Source organism: Triturus cristatus, chromosome 12, assembly GCF_964204655.1.
Source record: "Triturus cristatus chromosome 12, aTriCri1.1, whole genome shotgun sequence".
Classification (NCBI taxonomy): domain Eukaryota; kingdom Metazoa; phylum Chordata; class Amphibia; order Caudata; family Salamandridae; genus Triturus; species Triturus cristatus.
Genome location: NC_140595.1, coordinates 156148297 through 156166498, shown reverse-complemented (window position 1 = coordinate 156166498; position 18202 = coordinate 156148297). Strand labels below are relative to the sequence as shown.

Below are 18202 nucleotides of genomic sequence, written 5' to 3'. Positions count from 1 at the left end.
CTTGCTGGTGTGACGAGCGGTGTGCGACCTACTTTTCCTCAATTTAAACGGCTTCCTTAAGCCAACGGGCTGACGAGCCTTGAGTCTGCACCTGCGCGCCAGGAGAGGTACTTGACCTGCTTTTAATTACATTTGGCAGTCCACGCGGCACCCCTTTACACTGTCCTGCTCCCTGCTGACGAGAGGCAACTACCTCGAAACACGTGTCCAGGGATGGCTAACGCATACACATACTGTTCTATTTACTTTTTGTGGCATAGGCGTACCCGCCGTCGCCACTACATTTCCCACAGTCCTTTGGGGCACCTTGCTGGTGTGACGAGCGGTGTGCGACCTACTTTTCCTCAATTTAAACGGCTTCCTTAAGCCAACGGGCTGACGAGCCTTGAGTCTGCACCTGCGCGCCAGGAGAGGTACTTGACCTGCTTTTAATTACATTTGGCAGTCCACGCGGCACCCCTTTACACTGTCCTGCTCCCTGCTGACGAGAGGCAACTACCTCGAAACACGTGTCCAGGGATGGCTAACGCATACACATACTGTTCTATTTACTTTTTGTGGCATAGGCGTACCCGCCGTCGCCACTACATTTCCCACAGTCCTTTGGGGCAACTTGCTGGTGTGACGAGCGGTGTGCGACCTACTTTTCCTCAATTTAAACGGCTTCCTTAAGCCAACGGGCTGACGAGCCTTGAGTCTGCACCTGCGCGCCAGGAGAGGTACTTGACCTGCTTTTAATTACATTTGGCAGTCCACGCGGCACCCCTTTACACTGTCCTGCTCCCTGCTGACGAGAGGCAACTACCTCGAAACATGTGTCCAGGGATGGCTAACGCATACACATACTGTTCTATTTACTTTTTGTGGCATAGGCGTACCCGCCGTCGCCACTACATTTCCCACAGTCCTTTGGGGCAACTTGCTGGTGTGACGAGCGGTGTGCGACCTACTTTTCCTCAATTTAAACGGCTTCCTTAAGTCAACGGGCTGACGAGCCTTGAGTCTGCACCTGCGCGCCAGGAGAGGTACTTGACCTGCTTTTAATTACATTTGGCAGTCCACGGGGCACCCCTTTACACTGTCCTGCTCCCTGCTGACGAGAGGCAACTACCTCGAAACACGTGTCCAGGGATGGCTAACGCATACACATACTGTTCTATTTACTTTTTGTGGCATAGGCGTACCCGCCGTCGCCACTACATTTCCCACAGTCCTTTGGGGCAACTTGCTGGTGTGACGAGCGGTGTGCGACCTACTTTTCCTCAATAGGTTTGTAAATCAGTGTATAGGAAATGTTACGTAAGACAGAGGACTACAATGTGTAGGAGTCACGTCATCCATTCTGGTAGACACTGAACAGTATAGTTCAGAGGTGCAACGAGAGACAAATGTTGAGGGGGGCTTAGAAATATTTTGGGGGGGCTAATTCTTCCAGCAATAGACAGAGTGGAGATGCAGGTCTCTAATAAGTGGTGAAAAAACAACAAAGCCTCATTAACAAGCAAATGGTCTTTTTAAGACCTGTGAAGTACTCCTGTGGAGGTGTGTGCGTGCCCGGGAAGCTGTCTCAGCCGGGCTGCTACAGATGAGGGGGGGGGGCTGAAGCCCTTTGAGTCAAATGGGCGTTGCGCGCCTGGTATAATTTAATACCGCTTGGCAGGCGCGCAACACCCATAGGGCTCACCGGGCTTCAGCCACCCCCGTCATGTGTGTCAGCCCGGCTGAGACAGCCTCGCGGGCTGGCGTTCATCTAATTGAAGCCGCACCCGAGTACTTCACAGGTCTTTAAAAGACCATTTACTCGTTAATGAGGCTTTTGTTGTGTTTTCACCCCTTCTTTCAGCCACTCTGCCTATGGCTGGTAGACTTAGCCCCCCCCCCCCGAAATATTTTTCAGCCCCCCCCCCCCCCCGCCCCGAAATTTGGCTCTAGTTGCCCGCCTGCCGCTTGGTGTGGATAATCACAAACTCAAAATGTATCTTGTACCACCATGGTAGGGGGGTTCCTTTTAATAATCAGAATTGATTTCTATCCAAATTAACCCTTTTTCCAACATTTGGATAATGAAAGACTAGGGGAAAAATCGTAAAGCACTTATCTATATCTTGTAGTTTGCATGCAGCTCTTTGATGACGGTTAATTGTTCTTACCTGTGCAATACATCAAATGAACGGAACACAGAAACCAAGACATCCTGAGCGGCAGAAACCTACGTTATTGAAATAAATCGGAAAAAAATGGACCCACGCGATGCTGCCCTCCGCCCCTCCACCCAGAGTTGCTTTCGTCCGCCCCTCCACTCAGAGTTGCTGCCGCGTCCGTCACTCAGAGTCGCAAGCCCGCCCACTTCTCTATATAAAGGGAGCAGTCGCGCTCGTGCTTCAGATCTCTCAGCGCTGCAGTTCCAGGGTACTTCCGGAGAGCACTTAGACTGCTACACCGCCCTACAGCTGTTATCTTTCTGCTCAGGATTACAAATGGTTGTTCAGATCCACACGAGCCACAGCTTTCGCCTCTCAAGCAAGATGTCGGAGGGCAACCACCACCCGAAAGTGGAAGCGAACATTTTGGTTCTGGGAGCGGAGAACGTGGGGAAATCTGGTGAGTTTCAGAAAGGATCCGAGCGAAGTTTTACTCCTAAGCAGGGTGTGTGCATAGTTCTCCCCCTCTCATCAAACCATTCCTCCCTCAAACATCTCATGTCTCTCTTCTTGAGTTTGATGTTCCTTTGAGATGTTTTTAACTCCTTTCATATAGATGTTAAATTGTACTCTGCCACTACGAGTAGCTCGTCAGGTTCTGTTTGTTTTTTGCACTGCATTATGGTGCATGTAGTTTTAGTTATTAATATAAGTCACAAAAAGCAAACGGGGGAAAGGCTGTGGGAGATCCTATCCCGGGCATGAGATCTGTTCATTCTCCCCCAGCCCATCTGTAAGCCTACTGCATGAGCTACATAGCTCTTTGCTGTCGTTTCCCCTGTCATGTGCCCTTGAGTTTGCCCAAAAATGTGGAGTCTGCTTGTTATTAAAGTGCGCTTGTTTCTCTTGTCTCCTTTCAGCTCTTACCGTCCGATTTCTTACCAGGAGGTTTATTGGAGAGTACGGGGACACCGGTGAGTACTGGGGACTGGTTGCACCCTGCCTTTTCAAGCATGCTTTGTGTCTGCCAACATCAGAAGTGTCTGACAGCTCGAACTAAACCCTCTTTCTCTCTCTTTCTCCTTTCTTTAGACTCCATCTACACGCACAATGTGACCGTGGATGGCCGCGAGGTGTGTTTCAGCATCTGGGATTCCGTCTATCCACAGGTGAGATGATCGTCTGATGCATAACTTCTGTGTGTGTGTGTGTTTTTAACAACTAGGCTATATTCCTACACCACCTTCTTCTTGCCTCTCCCCCTTATGTATACAGGGGCCTATATACAAGCCCCTTGCCCAACCCATACATCAGTTTTCCCATGTTAAAAATGACGCAAAAGTGGCGCATGGGGCTAAATATAAAGCTGCATAGAATAAATCTCTCAGCATATGCAGCTGCTAAGTGTACTATGTCTGACATATTCAGGCACTTGTGGCTTTTTAGCCCAGTGCACTTTGTAATCTGTTATTCTGAGCGAGCACATATAATTGGAAGATGCAAACGACCTCCCATCATGCAATAGGCTTGCCGAGGTGTACCCTGTGGTATTTTGGCACTTGGTCGCTATGTGAATATGTTGAGTAGTTTGTGTTGTGAGCACCTAAATAACCGCAATGCAGTTACACTGTCAAATTTAGGCTATTTTAACTGCTAGCTGTGTGATAATAGTTAGGAGGAAAGTATTGGAATCAAGAACACCATTTATTTTTTCAGGGCAAGACTTGTGCATTGCAACAGTGAAAATTCCTTTTTGTACATTTGAGTTGGCAAGCCTTTTTGGAATTCTCAGCAGAGAAGCCAGGGTGTGAATGCAGAAGGAGTTAGGACTGAAACCTTGTCTAGGGTATCTGGCAGAGTGTATAGACTACAGAGTCACGATTTTGCTACAAATAGAAAATCTGAATCCCCCAGAACCATTCACAGAATGTTTGAACTGCTAGCTGTGTGATAATGGTTAGGAGGACAGTATTGGAAACAAGAAGCCCATTTTTTTTTTAGGGGCAAGACTTGTACATTGCAACAGTGAAAATGCCTTTTTGTACTTTTGAATTGCCAACCCTTTCTGAGATTCTCAGAAGATAGGCCAGGGAGTGAATGGGAAAGGGGCTAAACTGAAACCATGTCAAGGGTATCTAGCAGAGTGCATTGAGTACAGAGTCATATGATTTTTTTTGGAAATAAACGCAGGTCACCGAGACACCATGTTTGCACTATTGTGGACTTCACACTAATTAGCTTGGTTGTTGTAAACTAAGACCACATCTCTCAGAATGCTTTAGTTTGTTGGATGAAAGTCCAAACTGAAATCTTGGTGTCGACAGTGGCCTGGAGATGCTTAGCACCCAGTCGTGCTACTGAATTGCATTTGTGTTGCACTGGATACTTGATTTTCTCTGTGTCTAAATTATTTTTTGTCTTGATATTGTAGAATCCAGGCGCACAAGGATGTGTGACGGAGGAGCAGCTACGTTGGGCTGATGGCTTCATTCTGGTCTACAGTATCTGTGACCGCTCCAGCTACAATGTGGTCCGCCAGCAGCTGCAGCGGATCCGCCAGCTGAAGAAGCGCAGCGGTGTGGACAAGGCGGCTCCAGTCATCATCGTGGGCAACAAACGAGACCTTCAGGACCACCGCAAAGTGTCCAGCGAAGAGGGCCGTCTTCTTGCCCTCTCCACTGACTCTGGCTTCTTTGAGATCTCTGCTGCTGAGGCCTACCATGGCTCCCTGGTGGTCTTCCACCAGCTGCTGGAATCCGTGCGCCACTCCAGGAACTCTAGCAAGAAGAACGTGGGCTTCAAGGGCATCGTCCGCAGCATGTCGGCCGTCTTTGGCAGGAGGAGAACGGAATGAAATGGAAGAGGACTTGAGCTTGCAGAAATTATCTTGATGATTTTAGTTGCTGGAAAATCTAAAATGGCTGGCTTGTAGACTGTAATGGGTTTAAGCCACCTGTAAAGTGTGGCCAGAGTCTGGCGCTGGCACTAGCCCGACGGTCAGAAGCGGCTCCCAATGGCATGGCCGAATCAGTTAAGATGGACTTGTTATCTGTCAAGAGATGATGCTGTCGGAGGACTCTTCCCAGTCTGGTTAGCAAGGCCTTGTCAAGGTGCGCCCTGAGGATCCTGGAGCCTCCTGATTGGAGGGATGTTGACTGCACCGGCCTTCAGTCAAGGAAACAAGACTGTAAGAAGCCGACCAGTCCCCTGAGCGAAGGGCTGCACGAATAAAGACAAACAGCAGACATGGCGTACGACTGTGCTTGTCCTGTCAAGAGCGCGAGCACACGCGTCCAAGTCATTAGAGGGAATGGGATATTGGCCATGAGAAGTCCCCCAGCCTATGGGACACTTGAACATTGTCACCTGCTCCTTTCAACGCAACCAGTTCTGATTTGTTGGATTGCGACTGAAAATGTTTGTGAATCTACGTGAAAAGGTGCATCGTGGACTTGTCTTGGCGTCAATGAGTAGTCACGTGTTGTCTGGTCTATTGCACTAACTGGCACCAGCTGTGCTCTTCAGAAAGTGGACATTATTTGCACTATTGTAATTATCTGGTAAACAGAAGTTGGGGATGCTCAAACTTGTATTTCATGACATGTCAGGTCTGTTCTTCACGTGCACTTGTTCCCTACCACTTTCACCCCTGCTCATGTTAACCTATGCGTGTCCTCTTCCCAACGGCACATGCACTTCACACGTTCCACTGTCTTTACTGCTCTTAAAATTAGGCGAGCTTTATTCGAAACCTAGTTAGCAACTTGTGTATGTACCATCATTCTACGTAGAGCCTAAAAGGCCACTAAAGTGATGTGGTATAGTCGAGACATTCTTAAAACTTGTCCTAGACCTTTCCAAAGTAAAAGCTTTGTTTAATCCAGATGTGTGCACTGTTTAAAGCTCTCTAAGGAACCAAAGAATTGTGAGTTTTTGTTCCATTTGCTGTTCCTCGCTTACATTAGCCGATTTACATTTGCAATCTTGGACAAGTCACTGTATCTCCCTTGTGAACGTGTCAAAGACTTAGATAGTTCTAAGGGCGCTTACTCGCTGCACTTTGAAAGACCCCATCAGAGCTGGAGATCTGGCGATCAAGGAGGGTGTTTTGAACCAGGGGAGGCCTTCGTGTGACTGTGGGTTTGGTGGTCGGGGTCTGCCAATCACTGTGAAGGGCTGGGGTTGGCTGCATCTATGGCTTTCTACTGCAGAGCCCAGAAACTGTCCTTTGCTGACTCTTTCCCCAGCTCTATGTAAACGCTGTTAGCTTTTAGAAACACTCCCCAGTTCTGTGTACTAAACTGTGCTGTTATTGGCTCCTCAACCAGCCAATCGGAGGGCCGATCACTTAAGCCTAGTTGCCAGCCCCATAAACATTTGTGTAGAGAAACGTGAATGAGTCATGAAAATAATGTATACAAAGGATATGTATTTAACTTTTTGCAATGTTTACCTCTTATTGTTTACATCACCCAAAGCCCGTATTTATTCCTGTATTTACACATTTCAAAAGTTTATGAAAATTATTTTTGGAATAAAGTTTATATAAAATATAGTTTTTGCTTCCACGTCTTTTCATTTGGGTCTGGCGGTTTGTGGCATTAAGAAATACTTTAACAGCAAATGGAGATAAGCAGAAGAACACCAAAGCTTGACGGACAGATGAGCCTTGGACTGCGGAGACACCTGCAGTAAACATGAGGCTGGGGCAGCCAGAGAAAAGAAGAGGAAAGACCCTGAGCTCGAGTCCTTAGGGGGGTGGGGGTGCCTGCCAGAGATGGCGTCATTGATGCCAGCCAGAGTAAAGATGAGGAAAGACCCTGCGCTCGAGTCATTTGAGGGGGGGGGGAGAGAGAAGAGATGTGACCGCCAGAAATGGCGTCAGTGATGCCAGGCAGAGTAAAGATGAGGGCAGAGGGAAGACCCTGAACTCGAGCCCTGGGGGGGTGGGGGGGGGGCGGGGGGGGCAGAGGTGACCACCAGAGTTGGCTTCAGTGATGCCAGCCAGAGCAAAGATGGAGGTGGGCAGGGGGAAATCAGAGGTAGGCGCTTTGAAGGCAGCTTGAGTACAGATGAGGCGGAGGCGGAGTGGAGAAACATGGAAATGTTTGAGAGGCAGGAAGTGAGGCAAAGGTTACTATGCAAGTGACAGATTCTGGACCTTAACCCTTCAGTGCCCTTTCAGGGCGGGGCATATTAAAAATGTCAAACGGATGTGGGCAACCAGAAAATTACTATGGCGATCCGGACATAAGCCGACCTTTGTAACCAACATCATGTGAAATTTTAGCAAATATTTCAAACTTCAAAAAGTGCATTTCTTTAGCATGGGTATGCGTTTCACTTTGGTACTTTCTACTGTAACACTCCATCGGGTGGCGTTCGTTGGAAGGGATAGTTTCTTAAATATGAACTTAAAAACATTCATCAAACACTGCCCAGATGCAGGGCCGGCTTTAGCACTGGTGGCGCCCGGTGCGACAATCATTTTTGGCGCCCCCAGAGCCCATGACCGTCTCCTCAGATTCTCTCACTATCACCGGGCAAAAGTGCCCCTCATCTCACTAATAATAGGTTATTGCTAAACACAGTGCCGCCCCCGGTCGGTGCCCCCTCCACAGGTCAACGCCCATTATGGCCGCACCAGTCACACTGCCCTAAAGGGGGCCCTCCCCAGATGACAGTGCCATTAATGAACAAAGATACAAGAGAAAAGAAGTGTTCGAAGTTCAGCTAAGAATTGACTGATGTGCGTCCAGACAACTACCTATAGCTCCACAGTGACAACAAACGCACACATTTCACAGATACATCCGTGCTCAGGCCAAATTGGCAAATCAAACACAGTATGCAAAAGAGTGACAGAAAATTTGCAATGCGCCCCGATATAAGCAAATAAAATGGCCCCAACTAGCCTTTGTCTTAGCAACTAATCATGTATATAAATATATATAGGTAGCAATACCTCTTTATGTTGAATTGACCTCCAAATTTTAATCTTGAGATTTGCTGACTTCCTCTGCAACAAAAAACAGATTCTTGAGATCCTCAGCAGGAATATGTAAATTGAGGTAGTTTTCAGTGTTTGACTAGGGGGCATATTTATGACCCTGGTTTGCGTCGCTTTTGCACCACGCAACGAGGGGCAAGAGTGACGTATGTCAGATTTTTAAAGCCTCTCAACGCCACTTGCATGGCTTTGAGGGGCTTCAAGAACCTGGAGTACCACAAGGCAGCACAAATCGAATCGTGTTACTCTGCCCTGGGTAGGAGTTCCATGGGCATTGCTTGGGTGTTCCCACGCAACGCCCATGGTTTTTGACACATTCCTAGATGTACAAGACCTTGTAGACCTGGGAATGCTTCAAAAAAGATGGGCCTTCCCAGTTGAGGTGTAACGAGGAGAACTACTTTATTTCTCCTCGTTACTTCCTCTTTCTGTGGGTGCTGCATTCTGCAGCACACATTGGAAGAGGAAAAAGCCTTTAAGGGTAGTTTTTGTGCCCCTTCCTGCACAAAACCAATCCTGCCTACGACACAGGCACCCTTGCACCATGGGCCAGACGAGGACAGAAAAGTGCCGTATTGGATAAATGCGGTGTGTTCCTGCACTTTCTCTGTGACGCAGGGCAAGTGCGGCTAGGTTTTTGACAGTGTGTGGGAGGGGTTAGAAGACAGAACATGGAACATGTAAAAGTACAAAAATAGGGTGCTTTTGTGTACGTGTTTTTGGTAAGGGGCATGGTTGAATTGGCATGGCGAGCAAACGACCGGTGCCCGATGGGCCTATGGCACAGGCCTGCTGGTGGACCGTTTTTTCTGACCTGCAGATCATCTGGCCCCATTTGCCTGGGCCGGCATCGCTGCTGGCATGCGTCCGGAAAGGCTGCTGCACAGCGGCGGCCGGCACAGGTAAACGCGGTGAGCGTGGCAGACGCGGGGTGGAAGTCGACAGATGATGGAATAGGTATGATTAAATAAAGAAATAATACCTATTTTGCGTGTCGGCTTCCCCCCTGCCGTGCCCTGCCCCGCCCTACCGCGTTGACCTGTGCCGGCCGCCCCTGCTGTTGCAGCCTTAGTGTAGGTGTGTAGCAGCGACGGCCCGTATAGGGCGTGTTGCCGGGGCAGTGACGTGGAGCAGAGGAGTGGCAGGGTGGGGGGTTGCAAAATGCGGCATACGGCCGATTGCAAGTAAGTTACGAAAAAAATAAAGAAAACGAATTTTGTTGCGCGCGCTGCATCGCATTAGGCAGATCGTTGCACTTGGTGATAGTTGAGGTGAAATGAGGGACTAGAAATAAGGGTGAGATAAAATAAGTGATGTGCATGTGCTCCTGTGAGAGGGCGATAGCACAGAAAATATCTAGGATATTAATTAAAAGGACGCATTTGGAGTGGATTCCTGCAGCTTTACCAAATTTAAATCTCGCCTCTGTCCACAATATAAAAGACATCGAGTACTAAGCTGTATGCAACCCCCAAAGACATCACACGTAGAGACATTCCTGAGTAACAACCAGAGCATGAAGCCTTGTGTATCTCTGATGCCACCTTGGATGCCTTCTGCAGCTTCCCAGGGAGTGTGACAGTCACCTGATGGCTGGTGGCAGCTACACAGGATCCGAGGATGACAAAGAAAGTCACAAGTTCAAGGGTGAGCAGGAACCTCAGGGGCATGAAAGTGAAGAGAGAATGAACTTCAGGGGCCTGAGGACTATTAGGAGTCTCAGGGGCCTGAGCTGAGCAGGAACTTTAGGGATCACCGTAGTAGGCGCCCTGAGAAAAATGACAGTGAGCGGGAACCGCGCGTACCTGTGGGAGACCAGGAGCCTCAGAGAGCTGAGGGTGAGCTGAGGCCTGGGGAGAAACTGGACCATCAGGTACATAGGAGTGAGCAACTGCTTTAGGGAAATGGAGGTGAGTCGGAGACGCAGGATATAAGCTGAGTAGTGCCCTTGAAGCATGCCGACTCCCCCCAGGGTCTTCTGGGGGCACTGGGTAGGATCAGGAGCCTCAGGTCATGAGGGTGAGCCGAGCACCTGGTGAACTAAGGGTAAGCATAGGAATCATCGTCTCTCCGGTGAATATGGATCTCAGTAACCGGAGAGTGAGCCGTGGCCTCTGGATAATAGGGAACAAGAGCTATATGGCTTACGGATGAACAGGGACATCAGATGGACTGAACTTCAGAGGCATTTGAGACTGAGCGGGAGTCTTTGGGGACTACAGTGTGAGTCGTCGGTGCCTTAGGGGACCGAGAGTGGAAATGAGTTTAGGAGCTTCAACGCTATTGATGCGAAAGTGTCTCAAAGTCTTATTTATTTATTTATTTGAAAAGATTTATAAAGCGCAAACAAGTAGGAATCTCATTTGAGGGAAAAGGGGGCTGATATAGAGTGTATGTAGAAATCTATGTCTCTGTCAATTTAATAATATTTCTAAGGTTTTGGATCTGGAAGTTTATGAAAGTGTTTTACTTCCAGGATGATATTTGGAGGATATTTGTTTTGGTTTTTTCTTGAACTTAAAAACACCTCCAAAGTCATAACGGAAGCACATACCTACACCACATAGTGTCTGACTATGAGCTTACCATGAACTCCGTTGGAAATACTTCGGCAGGAATGAATGCTGCCGGACAGTAGCTCCCCGTGCTTTTTTGGTAGTAATCAGGTTAACTCCCTCCCCAGAGCAGGTGGTAAAGGTGAGCGTGGGGTGTGGCTGCTGTAAGGGGCACGACAGGACCAGTGGTTGCTAGGGAAAGTGTTGCAAGCTCCCCTTGTGGTGTTGGTGGGGTAGTGTGGGTGCCGGGGTGAACTTCAGTGCTCTGACTGCCCCATAGTCCCCGGTGTAAATTTTCATTCCATAAAATTGAGCCTGGTGTTCCTACAACAGGTAATATTTGGGGGTGGGACCACCAGGCCACCGAGGGCCAGCTGGAGTATCCAACCTCCGTCCGCGGCCTCCTCCCCGGGCCACCCGGCCGGATCGCTTCAGCATGCTTGTAATTCGGCTCAGTTTTGGACCAGTGGCGGCTGGTGACATTTGAAAGTGGCAGGGCGTAAAACAATTGTAGTACTGTACTGCAGCGAGCAAGCTAACCCAGTGAGCCCGAAGCACCTAAAGAGTGGGCAAATGGTGCATTTTTAAGCAAATTTGAGAAAGAGGTGACAACCAAGAGACAATGCCCATGATGGCGTGGGGTTCAGATGTATGATGCAACCATTTCTCTGCCATGTGCATCTCTCTCACCATCTCATTTCCTTTCTCGCCCACTTTCCTTTCTACTCCTATTTGCCACCTTCGCCTTCTTTACCTTCCTTCTGAGCTCCTTTTTGGGTGACCACTCTCTACTCTCTGTCTCTCAAACTCGTGTCCTTCTGTGATTAGAGGCGCTTCCTTTCTACGCAGGGAGCTATCTGCTTTCCACTCGCACGCTTGCTTCCTCTGTTCTTTTCAAAGCTTTATTGTCTTGTCTCATTCCTGAGTATACGTACTGAGCAACTTTAACACACTATCACTTATGAAAAACATCTCCATCATATCCCAGAGACATCGGAAACTACTGACCAATCGATCTGCAACCTACTACATCAGCAGAATCCTGGAAAAAGATGTAACATTTGAAATCAATGTGTACGATTAAGCAAAAGCTGAGAGGACTGACCCCGCAGCCCGCCTCAAAAAAAGAAATAAAATGACATTGCTCACTCAGATTTGCGACTAAAATGTTTCATGCAAGAGTTACAATATGCATATAATTCTCCGATTCGCGGCACTTCCCGGTAGCGGCACTTAATATTCGAGGGGGGTGGGGGGGAAGAAATCGGAGGGGGGTGTCACGCGGGTGTTGCAGGGGAGGGGGGGGGGATGTAAAAAGAAAATGAAAAGTTAACTTACCTGACAGGGTCTGCCTCTGCTGCTCGGCCGGTCCCGCGCCGTCCCTGCTGCTTCCGGAATCCGAACACAGGAACTTGCATGCTGCTCCCTCCCCTCCTGTAAAGCCAATCATAACGCTGCAATGGCAGCGTTGTGATTGGCGCTGAGTCCGGGGCAGCGCCCAGCCGGGCAACAGTAGGGACGCCATTTTCTCTATGTAGGCTGCATGCAGCCTACATAGAGAAAATGTAGAGAACGCATGACTGCTTTGGTCGGCCCCCAGGACCGACCAAGCAGTCTGGGCACTTAGATTGGTGCAAGCCACTCCTACCTGGCCCGCCCACACGCCCGCCCCCAAACAGGCATGCCCTCCCGCGGGAGTCCCACCTCCCCCGAACCAGGCATACCCCTGACGTCTGCTTCCTTGCAGCGCTAGAAGCAGGAAATAAAATGGCATTTTAAATCCCATTTTATTTTCTTCTTCTGGCGCAGCGAGAAAGCAGTAGGGCGGCGCCCCAACGCCCTAATGGAGCGGCCGCCACTGTGTTGGACAGGTCTGTCTCGTGCTCTGGGGCAGCTTGAAAGGGCCTGTGTTGGGGTATCTTTTTTTGGTCTTTTGGGCTACGATGAGACAAGTAAATAAAAAACAGTCATACACCGTGGCGTAGTAAGGGTACCATGGGCCCTAAAACAAGCATGGAAATTGGGCCGCAGCAACTGGTTTCATATCAAAAACATACATTCATTGTTGCAAAATCACCCCTCGCACTTCTGGGACCCTGTGTCACTGCATTTACTTCTCTACTGATTGCTCCTCTTCTCCTCATATAGTGGCCCTTTTAGGCTGGCCCATCTGGCAGCGTCTGAGTGCCCGACACCCAGTCTCCCCTAAATTCCCAAACTCCGCAGTCTCTCTGCTTCATGCACAAGCACGTTTAACATGTGCTGCCTCCTTTGGGGCCACTGGGATTACGCAGCAATGGAGGACAAAATTATGTCGCAGTGTTGACTAAATTATGTAGTAAAAAAAAGGCTGCAGCATAATGCAGTACATTTTCTGATACTTTATTATTTTGATATTTTTACACATTTTAACTGTCTCTGCAAGGATTTTGCCTCATTAGGACCTGTTTAATATGCAAATGCAGCAGAGTTAAAGATGACCAGATAAACTTTGCAAAGCACCCTCCACTTTGAATCAAAACAAGTAAATGTTTTAGCAACTTTTGATCCGTTTGAGCTACTAACAATTTTTTAGTTACAATTGTCATATTATGCAGCAGATGATATATTATGTGGCAAATATGGCAGAGCCATAATTATGTGGAAAACATCTGCAACTAGGATATTTTGCCATTCATTGTTTTAACTACTCTTGTGGAAAATGGGAGAAGTGCTGATGGCAGAACCTCCATGGCTCGGAGACAAATGGCTTGTGCTTCCACGTTTAAGTGTATAAATGGCTTGTGCTTCGACTTGTAAGCGTATTTAGGACATTCTGTGATTGGAAACGTATCCCACTTTGTGAATGTATTTTAATTTCAGCTACTCATATTAAACCTTAAATAAACATGTGTATCCATTGGTTGAATTAAATAACGTAATAACCTGTAACTGGTCAGTAAAGTGCCAAACAAATACATAAAAGTAAAATAATTTGCTTCTTCTGGCAACACCTCTGACTCCGCCCACTGCCCCAATCCTCGGATTATTCCCGCCCTCTGATTCTTCGCCCACAGTGCCTTTACTTTTTTTTCACCACATCGATCACTGATTGGAACACATTCTATGATTTGAATGCATGTCAGATTTGCTAACATGCACAAGTGACAGGTTACAAGGGCTCTTAGAGCCTGGACCACACCAGTAATTTATGGAAGGAGCCCCAGGGCCCGGCCATGACCTTTCACGGTGTTTATCCGGGTCATACCAGGCTGAGGTAAAAGACAGTAGATTTCAAGTTCCATGAAGTGCTTGGTGTATTTCTTCCAAAGCACTGGTGTTAAGGTGAATGACGTATCTAATGACGGGGAGTCGTTGACACACATAAAGCTGTGTTTGTGAGCCATCGCTCACTTTACATTGCCCTATTACAAGAGCATTAGCCAATTAAATGCAGAGCACATGTGTAGCTAACTGAGAAACAGACCCTTTTCAATCTACCAACTAGCTTTACATCCCCAAAGTTTTTTAATCTTGTCTTTTTGAGTAACTCAATTGGTAAACTATCCCTAATTAAACGGATAGTCCTATTTGTAAGCCGGGACGGAGTTCACAGAGTTCCACTATGGGTTACTCCGTGAAGTGACCAAAAGATTGCGCGTTTGTTCATGCCTATTTGGATTGATTTTCAGCGCCGGGTTTTTGTCCTGCACTGAAATATCAATGTAAACGGCACCATGCGCAGCGCAAGAGGGCGCTGCTTCTTTTCTGCCGCTCGAGTAGATTTTCTACACGAGCGGCAACTTTCTCAACACGAACAGAAAGTTTCATAACATGCGTAGTCGCGACCACCCGCGACCGCCTGCATTGTGAAATCCGACCGCCCGCGTTGCAAAATCTTACCGGGAAGTAGATTTTTCTCGCTCGCGCTCGCCAACTTGACGATGGAGAGCACGAGCGAGGAAAAATCTCCCCGGGAGGTGGGTTTCTCTCGCTTGCGCTCGCCAACTTGAAGTTGGGGTGCGTGAGCAAGGAAAAGAACAGCGCTTCGCTATGCGGAGTGGAGTTTTTTGGAACTCCGCGTGCTCCGCTGAGCGCCGAGTGCAGAAAACTCTGCAAACTCCGCAAATGGAACCTATTTGTGACATTAACTATTTTTGTGTAGCACCTACACAGTCAAAAGGCAATTCAAGGCTCTTATAAAAGCATAACATGATCAAAAACCTCTGAGATCTGAGCACGAAAACTGCACTCATGTCCATCACACCCTTTTCATGACATACCATGAGTACGTGCACTTGACATGTACGTCATCACAGAAGTAATCTCTTGAGTTCTGCACATAAAGAATATCAGCTGTGGCAGGCTTCTTAAAGAAAGTTTTGCATTCCTTTGTGTTTTATTGTATGGAAGAAATCATTGAATGATTTTAGATTCATGGGTGATTTTATAAAAGTCTGCTTATGTCTTGCCATCAACAATTACGGCTTTGACTGACAGGTAGAGGAACACGATCGTGAAAACTTACATTGTACATAACATCATACATTTTCATGCCAATGTGATCGGTGTGCAGTTTGTATCTCAGCTTCGACTGCAAAGGAAGGGATTACGTCGTTGCAACACACCTTCCAAGGATGAAATGACGTTTTTGTCTATTTTAATTGGATCCCCGCCTATTTTTCAGGACTTGTTTTATGCTTCCTAGGGTCAAAGGCATTGCTGGTCGGTTGGCGCTATTAAAAAACAAATAAACAAGTGACCTGCAGTGTTTGAAATCTGGGACATACACGTATTTACTGGTGTTTTCGATGCCCATAGGACACGTGACTGTGTCCAACCCAGACCACACGCACGAGCCGTTGGAGCGCCCGCTGTGATATCACAGCAGCAGAGAAACGTTCTTCGAGCGCAGCACCATTCAGACGTAGCGCCATCTGACCAGCAGATGGCGCCCTCCCCTCCTCCATCTTCCAGCTGTGCGAAGATTCTGAAGACAAGCTTTTCTCAGACGATAGTTTTATGTATCTAGCATGTCTCACTGCCTCATTTGTGCATTGTAATAACAGTTTGCGGTTATGGTAATTGTGCTATTGTTCAAGGGTTTTTTCTCTTCTCTTAAATGATTTTAACGGTATACTCAGCTACAACGAAGCATTCACCGGGCAGCATAAATGCACTAAATCCAGTTTTGTTACAATGATTTAATTCTCATCACTCAACGTGTGTCGTTTGTACGTGCTTGCGGCGCGCACTCATGGCATAAGTTGAACACATAGAAGATGCAAGAAATATTGTGAGGCGTGTGCGTTCAGCAGTGGGCTCTGAGCCTCTCTGGGGTGCCATCTGTGTTCAAGAGAGTCTCTCCGTTAACATCATGCTCCGGCCATGATGGGGCAGAAGTAGAACACGAGAGCGACTAACCTGTAGGGAAAATGTGGATTAACTAACATGCGACTAGTTTTCACCCATCAGCCTTTTAGGAGCAGCTGTTTGTCCACTAAGGCGAAGGAGCGTCGCCCCACTGCTTTTCAGCAGTGCAAAAAAAAAAAAAAATGATAACACGGTATTATTCTTTTATTTCTCATTGTGATTCAGGTTAGGGCGGGGCTGTGCTGTCAGAGCAGGGGGTGGAGGAAATATGTGCACGTAAGTGTGCATGACGGTTTGACCAAACAGTCATGCGCACTTAGCATGTTATCCACCCTGCTGTATTGCGCAGCCTGGTGGGGAGCATGCACAGGCTCCCACTCCCTGTCTGAGCGCCGAATCAGGCCGCTCAGACCAATCATGATGCTGCTGTTAAGTTGGTGACAGCAGGGTCGTGATTGGCTTAGGGGAGCCTGTTTGCATCCTGCTTCCGGGAGGAGAGACAGTGGCCCTGCAGTAAGTATTTTATATATTCTTTTCAACCCCCGCCACATTCCATACCAGATGCCACTGGGAGGAGTCGAATATCGCATGAGACAATACCCATAGGGAGAGGATGCGACGTTACAGCTAGAGGTGCAGACTAGGGAACTAAGGGGATGATTACGATTGCGGAAGGCCCGTCACCGTCAGCCATGCGGTGGCGGTCCTTCCGCAATTGGGCCGCGAGATTCCCCCGCCACATTACGATGGCGGAGGGAATTGCGCTCGGACCGTGGCGGACGCAAAGACCGTCCGCCATGAGTCTGCCAAAAGCAATCTAACATATTGCCTAGCGGATGGATCAGATAGCCCAAAATGGTGGCGGTGCCTAACAGGCACCGTCCTCCACATTAGGACGCTGGCTATTGCAGGCCATACCAAGGCGGCGATGCAGCCATGGAAAGGCTGTCGGGGATTTGTTACGGGGGCTCAGTGCGGGCCCCCATGTGTTGGGGGGAAGTGAGGGTGCACTTGTGGGTACCCATGGTCCCCCCCTACATTTCACAGCATATGTGGCAGGCACCGTATGGTGAAATGCCCAACATGGCATTTCGACATCGCAGCGGGTGCTGCTGTCAGCAGCACCCGCTGCAATGTTAAAGAGCAAGATCCGACCGTGATCGGGTGTGCAGAACTCTGCATGCATGGCAAATGGTCCCGGTTCCCACCAGGATGGCGAACGGACTCCAGTCCGTCCGCCATCATAATGACCCCCCCATTTCGCGTCTCTGTATCGGTTAAATATCCTGAGATTCTGGGAAAATCTCAAAGCGCCTAAAAAATGAACGTGACCTTAGGTCAAGTTCGCCCTATGTAAAACTGCAAAAATAGTAATATTCTCTAAGTTTCACAATGTCCAGTCCACCCCTGTATTAATGAACATCTGACAGAAGAAATGAGTGTGGCCTAGCACTAATGTCGGAACTTCCTCTAAACGCCACTCGTTGAAGAAGAGTGACAGGGTGTCAAGTCTTCTCTATGACTTAGGGGTCATCGAGAAATCTTAGGTACCGCCCATGCATTAAATCCAAACTAGACAGTGGCGGTGCGTCCATTAGGGTGCTTGGATGTTGCCCCACTACTCAAAACAAGCGTCGCGCGTGCACCGTCACTCACTCACAATCACATTCACAATCATATTCGATCCCAGGCGGGCCGCCCGGCCACCGGACCACGCCCGCCTAAGGCAGTCCGCTCAGAAGGGGGGCGGGGAAGCAGGAGTTCAATCAGTGCAAGTGAAGTGATCACATCATCGTCTGGTGGGTGGAGCACACAGCAAGAGTGCGCATGTTCTGTTTAGGGCTGAAAAATTTTGCGACGAGCCCGAACATGCGCACTAGGCTGTTCATTAGAAGAGTGAGGGTTGCTCTATGCCGCAGCCCCTGGTCTCCTAATGAGCGGCAAGTATCACTGCTCAAGCCAATCCTGGCGTTGCTGGAGCAGTATCTGGTTTGGCTGAGCCACACGTGGTGCTTGCCAGCCAGGAGCAAGCGTGACATCGGAGCCTCCTTGAGGCAGACACACCTTGTCGTGTTCACTGCGACAGGATGGCTGCAGATGTCAAAGGCACCCTGGCAGTAAGTGAACATACCACCACCGTGGCC

The 18202-nt window shown here is 48.4% G+C and overlaps 1 protein-coding gene across 1 annotated transcript; it reads left to right on the top strand.

Moving 5' to 3' along the window:
- The first annotated feature begins 2389 nt into the window (after positions 1–2389).
- Positions 2390–6696, top strand: LOC146772961 (ras-related and estrogen-regulated growth inhibitor-like protein A). The gene is made up of 4 exons (XM_085638088.1): positions 2390–2601; positions 3062–3115; positions 3234–3310; positions 4573–6696. The coding sequence occupies exons 1-4, from the start codon at positions 2478–2480 to the stop codon at positions 4993–4995; spliced, it is 678 nt and encodes a 225-aa protein (XP_085494214.1). The 5' UTR covers positions 2390–2477; the 3' UTR covers positions 4996–6696.
- Positions 6697–18202: the final 11506 nt, after the last annotated feature.